Source organism: Alligator sinensis, unplaced genomic scaffold (assembly GCF_000455745.1).
Source record: "Alligator sinensis unplaced genomic scaffold, ASM45574v1 scaffold927_1, whole genome shotgun sequence".
Taxonomy (NCBI): Eukaryota; Metazoa; Chordata; order Crocodylia; family Alligatoridae; genus Alligator; species Alligator sinensis.
The window spans coordinates 1,723,653-1,744,834 of NW_005842155.1; the positions used below are offsets into that span (position 1 = coordinate 1,723,653).

Genomic DNA, 21,182 nt, shown 5'->3' on the forward strand with positions numbered 1-21,182 from the left:
AGTGGGGTGGGAGAGGAGCTCACATCACAGCTCCATGCCCTTATCTTAAGGATTTGGAATAATGAGGAAATCCCAGATGACCTCAGGGATGCCATGATTGTGACTATCTTCAAGAAAGAAAATTGAGCAGCAGCTGTGCAGAAAAGGACTTGGGGGTTACAGTGGACAACAAGCTGAATATGAACCAACAGTGTGCCCTTGTTGCCAAGAAGACTAGTGGCATACTGGGCTGCATTGTTAAGAGTGGTTGCCAGCAGGCCAGGGAAGAGATTATTCAGCACTGGTGAGGCCACATCTGGAGTACTGTGTTCAGTTTTGGGCCCCCAACTACAGAAAAGATGTGGACAAATTGGAGAGAGTCCAGCGGAGGGCAACAAAAATGGTGAGGAGGCTGGGGCACATAACTTATGAGGAGAGACTGAAGGAACTGGGCTTAGAAGAGAAGACTACCTGAAGTGGGGTTTGAAAGAGGATGGAGCTAGACTGTTCTCAGTGCTGGCAGATGACAGAACAAAGAGCAACAGTTTCAAGTTGCAGCAAAGGAAGCTTAGATTGGATATTAGGAAGAATTTCTTCACTAGGAGGGTAGTAAAACACTAGAACAGACTACCCAGAGAGGTTGTGGAATCTCCATCCTTGAAGGTTTTTAAGACCTGGCTAGACAAAGCCATGGCTGGGATGCTGTAGTTGGGGGTGGTCCTCCTTTGAGCAGGGGGTTGGACTAGATGACCTCCTGAGGTCCCTTCCAACCCTAATTTTCTATGAGTCTATGACTGTAATAGAAGGAAACACAGGTTACTGTGGTGGGTTAGGCATGTCCTAAGGAAGTTATATTGAAGGACATTTGCTACATCAGCTTTCACACTTGACAAATTCCTCAAGATGAAAGGTCTCTTTGTTCATAGAACTGGTAAAAGCAAGGATTCTAGAGCATATCCTGCCCCTTCCCACACATAGCCTTTTCAGAGTTGGATAAGCCTAATTAGGAGGGAGAAGGTAGATCAGTTCTTTGTCTGTCCAAATGACTCTACCAACAAGGGTTGTGGTTTGTGAGATGCAAACACCTGTTTCCTGGGAGCTGAACTGAGACTTCAACTCATTTCACATAGCCCGCCAACTTCATTTCATATATTAGAAAAATACCATTTTGAGTCTGAAATTCATGATGCCATGACTTCCAAAAGGGCAATGTGTGTTTTATAACTCATTATCGCTACTGTTAAAATGACATTCTGTTTTTCAGATGCATTACAATAAAGAATGGGAATGACCCAGAAAAGAATTTATAGATTCAGTTAATACATTTTTCCTTCAAGTTGTTGTCCTGTGGGGTCGCGCCAACTCCCAGGATCTCAAAATTATGCTGCTAGACAGGAGGGCACAGTGTACAATTGCACATACACAAACACAGAAATCAATTAGGTGCATACACACACACACACAGTCAATTACCAGCTCAGGCATATACACATCCAAACCAGCCTAGGCACATGTATACCTATCACCAATTCAAGCACATACACACTACACACTACAAATTAGACAAAAATCAATTGTCAATACCAGCAGACTCAGTACACATACACAGATCACTAATTCATATATCATGTACACAATTATATATATGTATCTATACACACACACACACTCACCAGTTCATACACGTACAACCCACCTACACATAGGTAAGTTCCTAACTTGGATGGTACAATATGTATGTGTGCTTGGGGTACCTGGGATACTTGGGGGAAGATTATGGTGAGAGAGAGAGAGAGAGTTAAAGTGCAGGGAGTGAACATTGCCAGAACCAGGATTAGAGAGAAGCTGACTGAGGAACTGAGGCTTGGGTTTACTGAAGACCAAGTGGCCCCAGGGTTACTTGAGGTCACTGGTGCATGGGAGGGGAAAAAAAAACAGAAGCTTGGTGGCAAGGAGGAGACATCCAGGAAAGAGAGAGAGACAGAAACCTGGGAGCTTGGGGCTGGAAACTGAGGCAGACAGCTGAGATATTTGGGGGGCAGGGGGGCAGATAAGTGGTGGCAAGGAGGAGACAGCCAGGAAAGAAACTGAGGCAGAAACCTGGTTGCTCAGGGGAAAAAGCAGTGGCAATGAAACAGGGGGTTTGGAGGCAGAGACAAGCTCAGGACAGGTGTTGGAGGTGGCAGAGAGCCAGAAGCAGGAGAGGGAGAAATGAGACAGAAGCTAGAGGGGCGAGGAGCAGAGACTGGGGCAGGGCTGAACCATAGTAAAGCAAAACCCAAACTCAGGGGTCCAAACAACAGGTTTATTAAACAGACAACACACTATACAGCCCCATGAATTTATTGGTTCTCACACACACACACACACACACACACACACACACACACACACACATCGCTCCCAAATCTCTGTAGCGTCTCATGACCTGGCTGGGAGCACTCCGAGCCGTGTCACTGGTGCCCACATGAATAAGAAGCATGGGATAGTGGTCTGTGGGCTGGAGGAGCTTAGGGATCTTCTCCTCAATGTCTCGGATGTTGGCCCCTGGGAAGCAGCAGACTTTCCGGGCTAAGGGGTTGGGGTGGCAGATTACTACCTCAGTCCCCCTCAGGATGGAGTCTCTCACAACAAACACTTTGCCTTTTGTCTTGGGGAGAGCGGGGGCGGTAGCTGCATTTGGGCCTGTGTTGCCTGTGGGAGCTGGGAACTCAGCAGGGTCTGCTGGGGCTGCAAGAGGTTCATACCTGTTGCTAAGCTCCGGCAGGGCAGGGGCCTTGGTGTGGCGGGCCTTAGGGCCCTTGACCACCTTGGTCCATCCCCCTGACTGGACAGAATGGGAGGTCCCGGAGTCCTCCCTTTTCCTGGAGGGAGACCGTGGAGGAAGAGTCTGCTGCAAGGATCTCAGTATTTTGAAACCATATGAAGTCAACAGAAAATGGAAAAATGGGAGCAGTAGAAACAGTCTGTTGCAGACCAAATCAAAAATCTGGAGCCACCCACCCAGCATGGAAACGGGCCCAAGTTGCAACAGTCGGTTGATCCCAGATCAGCCTCCTCAGCCATCTTCAGACTTACAGAAAAGACGGTCATGGAAGACAATCATCAACTGCAAGGTGCTGCTGAAGAAGACATTGAATTAGAAGCGTTGAACAGTGTAGAAATTGGAAGACTTGGTTCTCTCTTTTTATAAACATTTAAGTGCAACAGAAACATTTAGAGGAAAAAACAGATCCCAGAAATTTGTTGGATCATTTAGAATGGGTCTGTCCAACTTCTGAATGACCATGCTACACACCCTGGCTGCTCCGCCACACCAACACTAGTTCTTTAACCTATAGTATTATATTTTGGTTGCAAAAATAATTGAAAACTGTAGCCCAAACTAGATAGTGCTGGCTAAAAATACAGATGGGCTCTGCACTGCATTTTGATGTAGTAGGAGCTGTAGTTTTAATTGCAAATTTGATACTGTACTTCAATTTAGGGGAAAAAGTAACTGAAGTTGCTCTCAGTACTTTCTGAAACCTCTCTGTAAGGGTGCCTTTTGAGTTGGAATCAAATCATAGACTGTAATCCATGTAATTTCACATGTACTTCTGATTTTGTCTTTTAGAGTTGTGTTTTACAATTTAGGTTTAGAAGACTGCCTTAAAGAACAAAATGGAGGTTATTTTATGCTTAAAGATAAAGGAGCAAGTTCTGATATCCGTGATCATGTAGAGTTGTATCTTACTTGATGAATAATATTATAGAAGTCGCTATATTTTTATAGCTGCATGATGGCTGATTGAGTATGCAGTATTTACCAATATGAATAAGGGAATCAGACTTTGTCCCTTTTTATTAAAGCCAATTCATGTTATCTGTGTTCTTTTCTCTTCAGCTTTTCTTTAACATGTTAAGTTTCATTTTAGTACTAGCTTGTCTTTTCCTACCAAAAAATGGTTGGTTCCCATGGAGGTAATAAAATTAGACTGTAATTCATTATATTGGGTTTTTTGGGCAGTTACATTCCTTTTCTTTAACTCCTTCAGAATATTTCTGTTTTCTGCCCTGACCCATCTTTTAATGAGTTGAGACATCTGTTGTGATTTTTCTCATGACTGAATCTAGCACTGAATTCCCAGCAGCTGTTTTCACTTTCCAGATTTGAGTATATTTTCACTGAAATGTCTGTCATGTCAGGAAACCACTCATAGAAGTACGTAAAGGACTTGGGTAAACATTTTCAGATTCCTTGTGTGAACATTTTTAACTCCCTTGAGTCTTCCACCTTTATTGGTAACCGACTTCAGTAGAGAACTGGCTTTTCTAATTATGAGTTTTAATTTTTACGAATTTATATTTAAAGCATCAGACTACACTTAATTAAATGCTATTTTAGGTTTCTACTTAATCAGTCTTTTTCTTCTCTGCAGTACAGAATATCTAGAGCAATGATGTGATGAGTCTTCAAATCTAGCATTTTTCATTTCTGTTAGGATGCTGAAAAAATGTATGGCTATTGTTTAGTAATTCTGAGAAGTAAAGTAAATTCTACCCTTGATGTGTACAACTGATGTGATTGAGTTTACTGATTGTTATTTCCCTTTCCCCTGAGTTTGACAGAATTTTCATTTAGTAAAATGCAGACTTCTCAGTATCTTCCCTGAGGCAGTGGAATGAGTTATGGAACAAATATACAAGCTTTTAAAAGTTACTTTCGGTGTACTAATTAAATAGTTTTCTGTATTTGACCTTCAAGAAAGTGAGGGGTAATTGATTTATGTGTACTTTTGGCAACGCTAATTGTCCCAAAATCTACCTCTGAAACTAGGTGGAAAGAGCTGATTTGTCAGGTACATCTCATGTGAAGTAAGGATGGTAATCTGTGAGCGGGCTTGTCTGTGTGTGTCACTTCTAGCTCAGATCATATTGAAAGAACGGACTGTATTGTAAGACACCATACATGATAAAGTTGTCAGAGGAAAGAGTAACTTCTGTAACCTAGAATGAACTTGTTAAAGTTTGTATTAAAATCATATTCAAACTATTTCACAATCCTGAATGAGTTTACACTGTTGAATACTGTAGGTGTCAAATATGCCACTTTTTTTAAAGTACTAAAATGAATAGGACTTAAATATATTCTTAAGAGTTGACTTGAGCACAGACACATTTTTTTAATTGTTGCCAACATGCATACGACTCTTTTTATCTGAAATGATAGAAAGAAACATGATAGTTTTCTTCTCTCTTAGATGAACTTCGGCAAGCTATTGTGGCCATGATGAACAGAAAGGATGAACTGGAAGAACAGAACAGGTACCTTTTCCCTGAAGCATATACCCATTCTTTTTTCGCTTCAACTCCTATAATAACAAGTTCTGGGTGCAAGACTGTCACCCTGTATTTCTTTTCATGCAACTTAACAAGTATGATGCTGTAGTGTTTCTGCTGAAGAGGAATGCTCACAGGCAAACTTTTTCATTTGGATTAAAATGCTTGTAATGCTGATCTGAGAGTTCTTTTCCAAAGGCAAGGTTCACACAATGGAAGCCTACAGTTCTGGGCCCACATCTCCTGCTCCAGCTAGTAAATGATACTGCTTATATACTCTTGTATCTCAGAAAACATTTCTTCAATTGTTTGATTATGTTAGGGAAAACAGATCTTTTCTGTAGAGAACATGTCTCCCTTTGTGAATATGGTACCAAACACTGGGGCATCTATGATATTTTGGGCCTAGAGTTGAAATAAAAAATAATGTCATAATTATTTCATCTACTACTCTTGGTCCTTTTCTGTATCTTTTCGTAGCTTTTTATAAAATGCATGTAATAAATTTGAATAGGTACAATAAGATTAGACTAAGTGCATTTATTAGATTTGAATAATGAGATTTGGGGGTAAAATGAATGACATACTTTTAGACAACCTACTTATATTTGTTCATGTTTCATCTGTTGGACTGGTAGCTTTTACAATGTCTTAACAGATGGTACTCCCTTTTTTCAGATCTCTGCGAAACCTGCTTGATGGAGAGATGGAGCATTCAGCAGCACTCAGGCAAGAAATAGACAACTTGAGAAAGAAAGTAGCAGAGCAGGAAGAGCGACATGCAGCAAAGATCCAGGCATTGACAAGGTAGGGAGTAAGAACATATTGGAAAACAAGTATGAGATGCAGATACACTCTGCATTGTATTTTAAAAACTTCAAGCTTGAGGCTGAAGTTCAAGGTGAAGCCTTGTAAAAGTATATTTAATAAAGAAAAGACTTAAATGAGTAAATTGCATACCGAAAAAGCTAAATGCTAAAGATAGAGAGGAATAAACCAGTACTTTGGAACAGGTGATTATATGCATTCTATAATTACTCTATGGCAGGCACATGTATCACTTTTAATCATTCTCTGTTTAAATTGTATGATGGGTGTGAGAAATGTAGTAATTGTTAATTTATTATAACATTCTGTGTAACCATATGTTTGCACTCCTTTTGGTTTGGGATATTGTATTTTTCATATTTATTGGAGGAGAAAATTCCTCTTGGATGTGATGGCAGTATGGCTGCCAGTCTGTGGGCTGACAGAGTTTTTTTTGGTATTCATCTGGCTGCTAGGCAGGTGTCCTGTTTTATATACTTGTCCCTTGTAAAGCTATTGGTTTTGCCAAAACAAGACTTTCCCGGATGACTTCTTTCTGAAGTTAAAGATATGCAAATATGTAAGTAGCAACTCTTAAGGATGAGCATTAACAAGCATGGAAAAAGCTTTTTTTCTTTCTTCATAGTAGCCTTAGCCATTTCACTCCTCTTTTCCATAACTTGTTGCCTGGTAAGTTATAACTTTGGGTTCTTGGAAGGACTAAATACATAGGCTTTTGTATGTTGTGTGTGAAAATGGAATAATTTGGTAAATTGCTGGTATACTTTTGCAGAAATTGTTTTAAATCTAGTTATGGTATATTGTTACAAATTTTCTGTCTTGCTTACTTGCTTATGTAATCCATATAAGATCAGCTTTCAGAATTACCTCATGAAGCAGATGTGTTGCCATCTCAACCAATTATGCTTGAATTGAATTGTTTGGTGACTCATGTTTCAAGGACTGTCCTGACTAAAATTCTCTTCCTGGCATGCATACGCTGATGTATTTAGACTGAAGCATAAAACCAGTTCAACACATGAATAATCTTGGTTATGATTTGAGAGTCTTGTATTGGACAATTTGATTCTGGTATCTTCCTGCCCCATGGAGGGAAAAATTATAAAACTTCAACGTGTATGTTTGAAACTTAATTTCAATGAGTACAAATGTTTATATGCCTTAGGAGTGTAAATCATCTTGACTTTCAGTGAGGCTTAGCTACTGAAGTGCCATAAATTTAGCCACGGGTTAAAAATAACTAATAAGCATTAAAAATAATTTTGAAAATTCTATCAGTTGGCCGACTGCTCTCTTGAATCCTGCCTAATTGTGGTGCTTGGTGTCCTGTTTTAGCTGACTTCTATCACAAGTACAAGTTCTCTTCAGGTTTTTTTAACCAGTTCTTTGGCAGTGTCCAGTTCCGTATTTCCCAGGGGCAGCTGGGGCTTTTTAGCACAGGAGAGAAATGCAGGAGAAAGATGCATCTGACTAGAAATTTAGGCAGAAAAAGGATGACCAAATGAATTACTATTTCTTGGTTTGGGATCCCCAAATCATAAACCAATTAAATTGTAGAGGTGCACTGATACATTGGTCTATATTGTATCGGTACTAAGAAACGGAAAATTGACATTATTGGAAATCAGCTTTTTTTTTTTGCTGTGGCTGATAATGTCACTGATAAATGCCACATGCATATGCAGCCATAGCATGCTTGTGGCCAGCCCGGTAGCTTGGAGAAAAGTGTTTGGTTGGTAAGTCTGTTGCGGGGGGAAGGGAAGCAGGGGGAAGATTGAGGCCCATGTGGTGAAAGAGGGGCTGGGGCTGGTGCAGGCACTGCCCAGCCAGGGTAGGGCACAGGGCAGCGCTGTGAGCGGCTCATTTGGGGGAGGGGGAGTGGCTATGCACACTCCCAGGGGAGCCTTGGAGGCATGTGCCCCCCAATCTGTGAGCGGGGCAAAGGTGGGCTGCCATTTGTGGGTTGGGACTGGGGGCAGCGCCCGGCTCTTCCTGACAGTGCGAGAGCTGGGCTGGAGCTGTACTTGGTGCAGGTGGCAGTGGCAGTGCTGGGAGGAGGGCTATGGTGAATTCTGGGGTGGCTGTAGCCCACCCTGTAGGCCCCCCCCAGCGCCTCTGCCACCCACCCCGAGTGCAGACCCAGCCCAGCCTCTCTCCTGGGAAGAGTCTGGCGTTGCCCCTGGCCCCAGTCCACAGTGGCAGCCTACCCTCGCCCTACGCACAAATCTGGGGGGCACATGGCCCACATGGCTCCCCCACAGTGCATGCAGTAGCGGGAGCTGCCCCTCCCCCTGGATGAACTGCTTGTGGTTCTGCCCCATGCCAAGTCCCAGCCCCGCTCCATCCCTCACCATGGGGGGCCTTGATCTGCGCCCCCCCCATGCCTCTTCCCTCCCCTCTGCCCCTTCCCTTAATAGACTTATCAGCTGGGCTCTTCAAGCTGCCAGGCTAAATATTGGCAATTGGATTGGTAGTGGCTGATATGGGTCATTAATAATTGGCCATTGGTATCGGCACAAAAAAATCTTTATTGGTGCACTGCTATTAAATTGTAGTATATAGATAAAAGTAGAGTAGCAGTTCTAGGCATCTGATAAGGCAGCAAAAAATTCCACCATACGTGTAGATAGTTGCAACGGTTATGAAGCCTCAGGACAGATACCGTACTTAACTATGATGCAAAAGAAATTGTCCCAGGCTTGTGTTAGTGTGGGCAAAAAACTGGAAAATAAAATATTCCGCAGCTGAGCCTTGTTAAATGCATGTGCCTAGGATACCAGCATATATGTTTTTACACACTTATATCACAGAAGATTTGGGTTATGTGGCTAGGGTATAGGACTAACTTTAGACAGTGCAGGTTAAGACAGGCATATGGTTTATGCATGAAAACAACATAAATTGGTCAGTGCCAATATATTTTTGACAGAAATCATTTCAGGTTTAGTTATAAAGTATGTTACACATTTTCTGTTTTGTTTTACATTTTTTGTACACAGTATAGGTCAGTGCAGGCATGACTGTCTCACGTTACAGATTAGTTGGGATGTGCATTTCATACTATTTCCCATTATGCCATAATGTCTAATCAATAGATGGGGCGGGGGGAGCAGGATATCAAGTGGGAGTCTCCAGGAGTCTGTCCTGGGTCTGAACTTGTTTAATATCTCTATTAATAGTTTTGATCTTGAGGTTGAATGCACACTTAAAAAAAAATCCAGATCACACCAAGATGGGTAGACTTGCGGGCAGGCTGGAAAGCAGGATTAGGATTTAGTATGATTGATAAACTGGTGAAATGATCCAAAATTAATCTAATTACTTTCAGTAAAGTCAAATGCAGAGTCCTGCCCTTAGAACAACAGTTGCATGCACAAATATAAGCTGGGGAATGACTAGCTAGGCTGCAATCCTTAGGAAAAAGACTGGGTGATTTTTATAGTGAGTTATAAGCTGAGTATGAGCCAACAGTGTGCAACTGTGCTTTTTACAAAAAAACCCAATAGAGTATTGTAGGGGTAGGCAATGTTTTTGCAGTGGGGGTACCACTTTAAAAGAGCTTAGTTTTGAGTGTGGGCCACCTCCAACCCAGCCATATGCCACCACAGCAGTTGCTGCTCACCCCTGCAGTGCTGCTGCTGCTGTTTTTCCTCATCACTTGGCTGCCATGTGCACGGAGTCCTCTAGCTCCATGGTCCATATAAAATGGGCCATAAGTTTGCCAACCCCTTGAATATTGAGGTGTATTAGTAGGAGCATTGATTGCAAGTCAAGGGAAGTGATTCTTCTACTCTGTTCAGGTGTGTTAGGACCTTATCTGGAGTACTGTGTCCAGTTTTGGGTGCTGCTTTTCAAGAAGCATATGGATAAATTGGAAAGAGTCCAGTATAAGGGACAAAAATGATGAGAAATTTAGGAAATGTGAATGTGAGGGAAATTTGAAAGACATGGGATTATTTTGTCTGGAGAAGAGAAGACTGAGGACGGATTTGATAACAGTCTTCAGATACTTGAAGGGCTGTTTTTTAGAGGATGGAGATGGACAGTAAACAGAACAAAAACAACAGTATTAAATAAAGTAAGAGACATTTTAGGAAGAACTTTCTCACTATATGGGTAATTGAGCATTGAAAGAGATTAGCTAGAGGTTGTGAAATCTCCACCCTTGAAATATTTAAAAGCAGGTTAGACAAACAGGAGGTGGGACTATTGGACTTTCTAAGGTCCATTCTCTCCCTGGTTTGTGATTCTGTGCATCATCAGGAAAGCATAGCAATCCTTATACCTCTCAAGAATTTGATAGCAGAAAAACAATGACCTTTTCTTTTGTGGCTATGGAATACGAGTAAGAACAAATATTCAGTATGGTAAACTAACTTTCAGCTTGTTGACTAAAAGTTTTATATAAAGGAACAGCAGCATATCACAGTACATATTTTGTGTTGATTATTTTAAAACTCCCCTAACAGTACAAAGTGCGGACTTTTACAAAAATCATTGAAAAACGAACTGGTAACATGGACACAATGATAGTATGAATAACATAACCTTTAGAGGTTATGCCTGGTTTTTTAAAATCATTCAGAGGCACAAAGTTGCCTCTATTCCCTGTGAAATAAGTGTGTATTCATGAGTATATGTTACCACCTAAAAATAAGGCTGCTTACAGATGTAAACCCCCCCCAAACCCAGCACTTTACTTTAAACTTGGCATGCCCCAGTGCTGAGCCCAGTGCATGCCCAGAAGAGGCATTATGTTAGTTTGACCTGGCTTGCCCAATGTCTGTATAAATTGGACTCTTTAGTGGGGCTTTTTTGGCACTTTTATCTAATAGCTGATTGAATCAGCTATTAGATAAAAACACCAAAAAGCCCTGCTGAAGCATGCAATTTATACAGCTGCTGTGGAGCTGTGTCGAACTAACTTGCTGCCCCTTTTGGTAGAGTGCATTTTTTTTCGTTTCACATCTGCCCGCAGCCTAAATTAAATGAAATTCTAAGGTCAGTATCAGAATTTAATTTTGAAAAATTGGATGCATGTATTTTGGGTGTTTTTATATGAGAAATGAAAGGGAGCTTATTTTGGTGGAATGGAAACTGTAAGTGATTATATACCATATTAACTCAAACCTACGATGACCCTGAATATAAAATGAACCGCCAATAATTAGATTCTACATAGAGAAAATGTATAAATTTGTTACAATTTTTCAGGTATAGAATCTAATTATCAGAGGATTGTCTTGAATTTAATCAGGTTAATTAAGCCGTGGTTTTGGGTCATCCTTAAGCAGCAAGTTCTGTGATTTTGGTGAGGTCAGTGCAAGAAAAAAAAGAAGAAAGAAAAATAACTTACTGGCAAGCAGAGAAGTCCTGCAATCCTGGAGCACAGGGGGCAGGTGGTAGGGGACAGGATAGAGGGGAGGGCATGGTGGGGTCCTTGCAGCAGGAGGCATGGAGGCTGCAGATAGCAGCCCTGCCCTGCTGTGAGCAGCCTTGCCCTGCCTCTCTTGCTGCCATTTTCCCTCTCCTCCCTTCACCCTCCGCCATGCTCCAGGACTGCAGGGCTTCTCCCCTAGCTAGTAAGTTGTTTTTTTTTTTTTGCACTAAGCCCACTGTTTTTTGTGGCAACTACCATTTTTCTTGGAGCCCTCCCAAATTTATGGTTTCTATGAAATTTGCAGAATCTCTAATTTGTTAGGTCCCTATATATGAATTATGATGATACACGTTTTTTATGAACCAGTGATTTTCTTTGTTTCTACTTATAGTTTTGAAAGTAAGATTTTTGTTTGCTTGCAGTGCACTCTGTCTTCTCAGACTCTGTATGTTAGGGAAATACTTTATTTATTACAATAAAGCTGGAAGGAATCTGGCATGTAAGTTAATGGTAGCCTAGCCTAGATTGCATCTTACTCATTCACCCTATCGCATCATGCAGTGGTAGTCATATAACTTATCTTTAGATATGTAGATACCAGATCTTAGTGGACATATCTTCAGTTTTTTGTATGGAATGATTTTCTGCAGTTTATCCCATTTAAAGCACCCCAGCATACCCTGAGGAATAGTAACTTAGAAAGAAAATTGTTAGGCTCATTTAAACTTCACAAGCAAACTTAGCAGCTTGTCTAGCTCATGTCTGTTTGTTGACAGTTTTGTTGGTGCATCTCCAGAAACTAGCAGAAACAACTAATATGGATATGATTTGTAAACAAGGTAACCTTTGTAAAGGTACCCACTGTAGAATTCTTAAGCTTCCAGATCATTATTTAGATAGGAGTTTGGCTTTAGTTAAGAAATATAGAGAGTTTAAGGCGTAATAATAAAAAGTAACACTTTGTGTATCCATATCTTTGATTTTTTTCTTGCTCATCTTTTCTCAGGTATTTAAAAAATGAAGCAATGAAAACAAACATGCAGTTAAAGTATAATTTGTAAAGTAAAACATTTAATTTTCCCTAGCATTTCCTATACCCAAGTTGATCAGATTTCATTTACAAATCAGTCTTTTGGTAACTTGTTGCACTTATCTCACTGTTAAGGCTTAATTTTGAAATTAGATGTGGGAAACTGTCAGTACACCTGTGGTGCACAGAAGTAAAGCTACTAGAGATCTAAAGCTGATGATTTATATCTACAATCAAAACTTCATCTATATCAAAAATTGTTTTATTTTTCCACTACTATAGCATCTTTCAGCATTTTGAGAAGACACTACATCATCACTCAATGTTTAAGCAAATAGGTCAGCTGTCAGCTACTATATAACAAGGAATCTATCTAAGCATTTGATAGAAAAATAACAGGAGGTTTAAGCAAAGGATTACTTCTGCCTGCCCTGGACTGTCTTTTGAGCCAAGTATAGTCTACCAAGTATCTGCTGGCACAAGATATAAATGAGTTTGTCCTCTACGTTGATTCTATTTTAAATCAAAGTCAATGTGACTAACGCTTCCTCAGCAAAACAGACTGAACAATCTTTTCCCAAGTACTAAACTTGTGTTACATTATGCCAGACTATAGCTTTCTTGTTTGTATAGTTTAGAGGTGATAGGAGGCTCTACTCAGAAAGATGGGAATGCTTTGGAAATGGTATTCGGGTCTTTGGAGGGACTGAGAGGGTGGGATATTATGACTATTACCTTCTTACATGAATGGATCTAGGATTTTGAAGAGGGTGGTGTGTGGTGCATCATCAGGTTTAATGCAACATACATTTTTCTCCAGATAAAAAGAACCCAGAAGCTTTACTAATATGCTAGGGGCCTAGGACTATGTTATTCAATTTGCAGTCGAAGCAAACACAAACATAACTTTATTGGAATGTGCGTTAATGTGCTATGTACATGTATTATGTATAAAAACACAACAGACTAGGCAAAAATAATCAAAAGATAATGTTTCTTTAGTCCTGTTGTCATTAGAATTAAATGTACATCTGTTTTAGATTCATAAAAACCAAGCCTTCTTGAGCATCTTGACAATGCACCCGCTGTTTCACTGAACATTATTTCCATACCTGAGTTGATGTTCACCTGAGTTGATGTTTTTATCTAAAATGAGAAACAGTTTGCAGGGCAACATTAAAAAGAGCAGCTAGTAGACAGCAGAATTCCACCAGAAAGGATTGCTTAATTAGCAGAATATCAAAACCATTAAAAAGGAGGGGCGGTCATTAACACCTGTGGAATGAAGAGTTTAGAAGGAATCGGGTAGATTACAATGAGCCATGAAGTCAAGTGACTCCCTTGCTGCTGCCTGAATAGAAATGCTGCTGCTACTGCCAAGCAGTTGTTTTTAAATTATGGGGGGACCAGGAATCAAAGGGGAGTGCTACTGTGTCATTGAATGCCCCTGGATCTGCTCTGGCTGCCTTGTGATCTTATCTCTTTTGATGTTTTGTCTTTGAAGAGTGATGTAACCCATATGTTAATGATTTTCTTCTGACAGACCAGTCTGTTGTTATGTCCTACCAAACTGCTGACAATCTTTTGCTTCCCACTGTTGATACAATGACACCTGAACAGTATTTCTGCTACCTTTCTCCTTGTACATCACCCTTGTTTACGGGTGACACTCAAATGCAATGAGAGTGCAGATGGCCAGATCTCTGATTCTGATGCTGCGTGTAAAAGCACGCAGAGCTTTTACGATATTATATAATGGTTGTGCCAAAGCCATTGCTTTAAAAATAACATTTATCAAGTCTTGCACTTCTGAACTGCACTGAGTGAATTGCAACTTAGTTGATCTTCAGTCTCCACTCCATTGCTGTGCTTCTTTCATGTTACTTTGCAGAAAAAAATTACTCGTATTTGGACTGAATGTCAGATATTCAGACATTTGGACTGTCTGGAAACAGAATGGCAACTTGAGAGGAAAAACAACGTCTCTTTTTTGCTTATGTCGCAGCCAGCATTGCTCATACTTGATAAAAGTGTTGGGGAAGCTTTGTGTTATAACCTGTGGTTTAGTGTCTTATCTTTTCTGGTTAATGAAGTGCTGGGGCTGCTGTTAATTGAGAAGTTCAGCCTTTGCTGGACAGGGTTCAATTAGGTCTTAAAGAAGCTATTATGTAAGTCAGGGGTGGGCAATTATTTTGGATGAAGGGCTGCTTAATGAGTTTTGCTCAGCTGTGGACAGTTACAAGGGTAGCCCTGCTCCTTGAAAGATGCCCCACCCCTTGGTTGCCCTCTTGGGACCAGAAGTCCCACCCCTAACCCCTGACTTTTGCCACCGGAAGTCCCTCCCCTTGCTCCTGGAAGTAATCCTTTTGGGAGGGAGGCATTGCAATCTTGGAACCAGAAATAAACCAAATTTTATACTAAAAATCATTAATTTTATTTCAAAAAATATTTTTGTCCTGATTTATGTGTGTTTGTATAGTGTATATAGAGGTGACTACATAATAGTTAAAAAACAGTGTTACTCTTGTATATTGTGCATGGGGTGTGGCTGGGGGTGTGTACCTGGAGGAGTGTGTGTGTGTGTGTGGGGGGGGGTGGTTTATAGGGAGGTGTGGTGGTGTGAGAGGTATAGGTGTGAGCAGGGTGTGGAGGGGGTGTGAGCAGGATATGGTTGTGAGTGTGTGGGATTTCTGGAGGGTATGTGAAGGAGGGTTTGGGTGTGAGGGAGTATAGGCCTCCCACATGTCCCCCCAATTTCTCCCTGCAGATGACCCCCTCATGCTGCAAAGTCCCCACTGCCAGCAGCAGCAGGTAGCAGGTCCTTGGGTCGCTTATGGCCTGCACAGGTATAGCCCCTAGTGGCATGCACCTCTGGCCAATTCTGGGAGCTGCATCTGGAGGCAAGAAACAAGGCCAGGCCAGACCAGCCTGCCTCCATCATGTGTGGCTCCCTTAGGCTCATGTGCAGCTCTTGGCCATAGCAGCATGCTGTGAGAGGGAGCCCTGTGTGATGGAGCCAGCAGCCTCACCCCACTCCCTGCCACCATATGTAGCTCCCAGGACTCTGCTGGGAAGCAGGGAGTGGGGCTGAGCCCACCTGGCTCCTCCATGTGGGGTCCCCTGCCACTTCTGGCACGGTCCTGGAAGTTGTACATGGCAGCTGGGAGGGCCTCCAGTTCCATTGCATGGGGCTCCCCCCCTGGGCTGAGCAGAGTACGATTAATTGGGTGCCCACAGGCTGGATGAAATTGCCTGGCGGGCTGAATTCGGCCATATCTTGCCTGCCCCTGATATAAGTAATATATTCAAGACAACTGTTGATCTTGATAATCTGGTTAACTCTTGCTCTGTCTTCTATCCCCATTGGAGAAGATCACGGAGGTTAGACAAGACAGTAATAACACTCTTTTGATCCTTTGGTTTTCTTTAACCTTGGTTAACATGGTTATAGGCCTGGAGAGAGGGTAAACACCTGCACTGGTTACTTGAGTTAATAATGTCTTTCTGGTAATGGATGCAAATAAAGGACCCATGCTCTTTTAAATCTGTCAGCAGCCTTTGATACTGTTAACCATGAGATTTTGTTGGCTTGCTTGTGGACACTAGCAGGAGTGTATACAATTGATTTTGGCCACATACATTCAGTTTCTACTTGGAATTTCTCTTGGAAGAGTGAATGTCTGTACATTTTCACTTCTCAGATAACCTGCAGCACAGTCCTCTGACATCCAGACTGCTTTGCTCCTAGTTTCTACCTCCTACCTTCCGTTTCCTCCCTCCCTTCCCCTGAGAGTCAGTCTGTCACGTGAGCTAGACTCGGAACACACCTCCTTCACAATCTTCACATTGGGCTGTGCTGCAGGGAGACCTAGGCTGACCCTGAACAGTCTGGGTCAGCCAGACAGGCAGCTTTGGGCCTTTGCATGGCTGCCCTCTGTCTCCAATGAGGAGACAATGAGGGAGCCTCCAGAGCATGCTGAGATGTGTACACAGGGGCCTCCTGGATAAGCAGCAGCAGTACTGAACCCTTTCTGTTCCTCAGGGCTTGTGGTGGGCCAGTAGGGGGTGCTCCTGCGTTGAGCCACCCACCTCACTGCGCCCGACCACCTTCCAGGCTCTGATTGCCTCCCTGGGTGCACCTCATGTCTGGCCGACCCCCTTCCTGGAGCACACTCGCTAGCCTGGGGTAAAAACTGCCATCACCCAGGGCTGGGCTTGATTCTGGCTCTGCGTCCCCTGGGTAACACAGGCCTAGTAGCTTTCGAGGGTACTTGACTCCCTTGAAGCACTTGGGGGGGTGCTTCCCCCAGTCGGAAGCACAAGTAGTGGTCTCCCTTAGTCAGCTGAAGCAAGGGGACCCCAAGGCATAATCTAGACCCACACCCAATAAGTCTCCCATGCTAGGTACAAAGGAGAACTTTATTGGTTACAAGGGGTAGGGTTGGAATAGGGTAAAGGGTAGACCAATATCAGAGAAATCCCATAGAGCAAACTGGCACGGCTGGGTAGCCTTTGATCATGCATCTGAGTTACTGCGAGCTATATATCTAGTTAGATCTCAGGCAGCTTACTCACAAGTATCATCCAGAGGCAGGGGGAGATTCCCTCTGGAGGCAGGCAGTTCCTTGATCATGAGTTTTGAGAGAGAGCAAGTTTCAGATGGTGCAGCTCTTCTCTCTGTCTCTGTCTCTCTCTCTGAGTCTTCTTCATGGCTGTTGCCCCCTCCTCCTTGGCAATCGTTAACTTCTATAGCCCTTATGACCTCATTTACCTGGCCCAATTGAGGCCAGCACCTGTTGGCTGTCAGCCAACCAATTTGAAATGCATCGCTAGTAGCTGGGCAGACTGGCAGTTTCTAGCACCCCAGGGAGCCCAAGCCCCTCACCCAGGTATGTGATGCCAGTCACGTAGGCAGAGGGAGCAGATTTCCCCCCCTCCCTCAGGAATGTATCCAGCACAGGTTACCTAAAGAGATAGGGTAAGGTGTGTGTCCTCTGCTGGGCCCATCCTAACCAAATTGTCACAGAGCAGAGTTTTGGGGGAGAAACAGAGGTGGCCTTCTGCCACAGGGCTTAGGATCTGAGTGTCTTTTCAGGGATTTCTGGGTAGGTTTTTCTACCAAGAAAACAAACCCAGTAGAATTTTCTCAGATCATTTGAATATGTGTGTGCATTCTTGTTTGTCCCCCACATTTCCCCTACCCTGGGCATCTGTTCTGCTGCAGGGGCAATATTGTCATCTTTTCTTCAGTTTGTATCTGAGAGGAGTGCTAGGTGGGCTGGGTAAGAGATAATTGGCTATAGTGCATTTAGTATGCCGATGACACTTAGCTTTATATCTTTTCAGCAGGGTTCCAGGTTTTCCGTTTCCTGCGGAAAAATGGAAAAAACCCATGGATTTTCCCTTTGAACCAAAAAAACCATGAATTTTAATTTTAATGGAGAAACACGCAGATTTTCCACTTTTGCAAAGAGCTCTCAGGGTGGCAGAGTTCCAGCCTGCAAAGGGCTGGGGGGAATAGGAGATGTGTGGTTAAGCAGGGGGGATGCAGATGCCTGCCAGGCATTCTGGAGAGTAGCTTCCACAACTAAGTCTGGCAGAGGGGGAGGGGAGATTGAGGCCCTCATAGGGAGGGAGGGAAGGAGTGAGTGAGTTGGACAAGGCTGCTGGCCAGCTGGGGTGGTACATGGGGCTTGGGGCCCAGAGCTAGGATGCACGGTGGCAGGGCCCTGGCAGGGACTGGGATGAAGCCCTGGCAGGGAGTGGGATGAAGCCAAGGGTGGTTCATCTGGGGGGGCAGAGTGTGGGTGGGGCTGGCTCCTTGCCACTGTGCTCACTCTTGGGGGAGAGCAGGGGGGCATATACCCCCAGATCTGTGTGTGGAGCAGGGGTGGCTTGGGCTCCCCACCCTTCTGCCTTCCCCCCCAGGGCCTCCGGAGCCTAGAGGGTGGGACCTGGCACAGCAGGGCAGAGCGGAGCCAGGTAGGGAAGCTCCTTGCCACTGCAAGGCCCATGCCACCCTGGTGAAGCATTCCCTGCTCATCTGGCAGCAGCTGGGGTGGTGGCATAGAGTTGTGCCCCTTGCTGCTGCTGGGCAGGCGGAGGGCGCCTTGTCATGGTGGCATGGAGCTTCCAGGGCTGGCAATGAGCTTCCCCTACTGTCCCCGCTCTGCCCTGCTGCACCATGTCCCACCCACTCAGCTGTATTGGCCCTAGTGGGAAGGCAGCAGGGTGGGGAGCCTGAGTCCACAGCTGCCAGTCCTCATCTGCCTTTGCCTCCCCCGGGAGCTCTGCTTTGGCTGTGCCACGCATAGGGGAGGGGGAGCCAGGCTCTGTGCTCTGCTATGCCGCAGCAGTTGCCGCCTCCCACAGGCAGCAGCCAGGGCTCAGGTGTTGCTGCCTGGGGCAGGGGGCTGCGGACCTGGGTCTCTGGTCCCGTAGCCGTGGCAGCTGGGGGGCCCATCTGGCAGGGCTGGGGGGGCCAGGGGGGGGTGTGGGGCTGTGTGTGGGGAGTGAGGGACCTGGACCTGCATCCTTGTGAGCAGAGGGGGCAGGGGGACCTCTGGTTTTCCATGATAAAAAAAAATCCAAAATCAAATACCAACATTTACAGGTACTTAGAATTTATTTTATTATAGTGATGGAGGCACTGGTAGGCTCCCAAACTGCTTTACAATTGTAAATATATCAATAAAACATTGTATTCACTTGATACATACATACATACATAAATAATGGTGTTTCATTTTAATCATGGATTTTGGGTTTTTTAATCAGATAATTTATAATTGGGTTTTAATGAGAGAATTTGCCATTTTTAAACGGAAAAAACAGGATCCCTGCTTGTCAGATACACTCTTAATAAGAGTACACATGCATTTGTCACAGCACTGCATTCCATAATGGTAAACGCATCGTGTCTGTTCAAAGCAGCAGTCATATGGCTGCTCAGAGCAGAGGATGGAAGGAAGAGAAAGTTGAACAAAATGGGAGATAAGGGAATTGCTGCGTCCTCTCCTCTCCTGGCTATCTGAACTGGGGGAGCCACTGGAGATTTGCTGAACGCTGAATGCTTTTTCATTTGTTACACTTTTTATTCTGTACTGTTCTATGGATAATAATAATTAAAAAAAAAGCTTAAAAGGACTAGTGCTGGAAGCGTTATTTCCTTCCTGTCTGCTTGGTAAAACAAATCCAACCTTCAGCACTCATTTAAGGCTACACCTTGGGACCATTCAGAAACTGAAGATAATGCTGAATACTGCAACCTGCCTATTAAGTGGAGTTGCATGTTGGGAGCACATTAGACTTGTGCTCTGTGATTTACACTAACTTCCAATAGATTCAGATGTCTGCTAGGAGCAGAATCATTCACAATTTGCAAGCTGCTACAAAGGATACACACTAGTCCCTACTTTAAAATAAAAACTGGTTTCTGAAACTAGGAAAGTAGTAAAACACTGGAACAGGTTGTCCATAGCGATTGTATAATCTCAATCTTTGGAGGTTTTTAAGACCCAGCTAGACAAAGCCTTGGGTGGGATGATCTAGTTGGGAATGGTTCTGCTTTCTGGTTCTGCAGGTGGTTGGACTAGATAACCTGCTGAGGTCCCATCTAACCCTAATTTTCTATGATTTTCTATTAAACAAATGTAAAGAATAGCTCACGGTGGAATAAAAATAGATATGACTATACTCATTAATTTATTACTGTAATAAATTTAGAGAGGTTCATTTTAATTAAAGAAAGTATATAACTGGCAGTGATCATTATAGCCAGTTATCTGAAGTTAAGATTGCTGGTAGCATATATTGGTATTGTTCTCTGACTTTGGGGGTTCACAACTAGGTCTCTAGGGCCCTATCTACACATTACATTTAAGGTGTGATTAACCAGTTACTTAAATCTTAAGTGGTCACCTGCCCACACATTCATTTAGCTAAGGATGTGATAAAAAGAGGAATAAGTTACAATATTATTCCACAAAACACATGTAATAAGTTTGTAGTTGCTTTCTATCATACCATTACTTGAACATGTGGTCAGGGGCTCCTGTGGCGGGGAGCCCCGTCAGCTGATTGGAGTTCCCAGCTGTGGGGTCCATGCCTCTGTGCTGGAAGCCCCTTCAGCTGACAGGGCTCTCAGGCACAGGGTTGCCCTATGCACCCCAGTGGCTGGTAGAGAATAGCTGATGAGGTGTTACAGCCATGAGGGTGCTTCATGTACCTCTGTAGATGGCAGATTGCAACTGAGGCTGCAGCTGAGGTGCCCACTGCCCACGTGGCTAGGAGTCCAGGGTCTCCCGGCCATAGGAATTTGCTTCCTGTTGGTGCAGGGGGAGCCTGGGATCAGGCTACCCCTGCCCCAGCAGTAAGGCGTGATGGAATCTAATTCGCGATCTCCCAGTCATGCTTCCTGCCATGCATGTGTGGCATGGCAGGAGGTGTGATTGTGTGGATCGCTTATTGGATTGTGCCATTGTGCCTTTACCTGCACCTGTAGAGAAGTACTTTAGAGAACATGGAACTGCTTCCAAGATAAATTGTAAAAACAGGCATGCTTCTTGGCTCATGTCTGACTGCCCCTTTGAGCAAACAAAACACTTATAAATTTAGAAAAATCTTTGCTTTGGTCTTCTACGT

General features: G+C 43.4%; 1 protein-coding gene across 1 annotated transcript in view; it reads left to right on the forward strand.

Moving 5' to 3' along the window:
• SNX29 (sorting nexin 29) overlaps positions 1 to 21,182 on the forward strand; it is a gene marked incomplete at its 5' end in the record, with an annotated part of 446,683 nt that overhangs the window by 51,286 nt on the left and 374,215 nt on the right. Inside the window, 2 exons of the mRNA XM_025206427.1 lie at positions 5,223 to 5,286; positions 5,980 to 6,108. Of these exons, the coding sequence (XP_025062212.1) occupies positions 5,223 to 5,286; positions 5,980 to 6,108 (193 nt within the window). The remainder of the gene's footprint in view (positions 1 to 5,222; positions 5,287 to 5,979; positions 6,109 to 21,182) is intronic.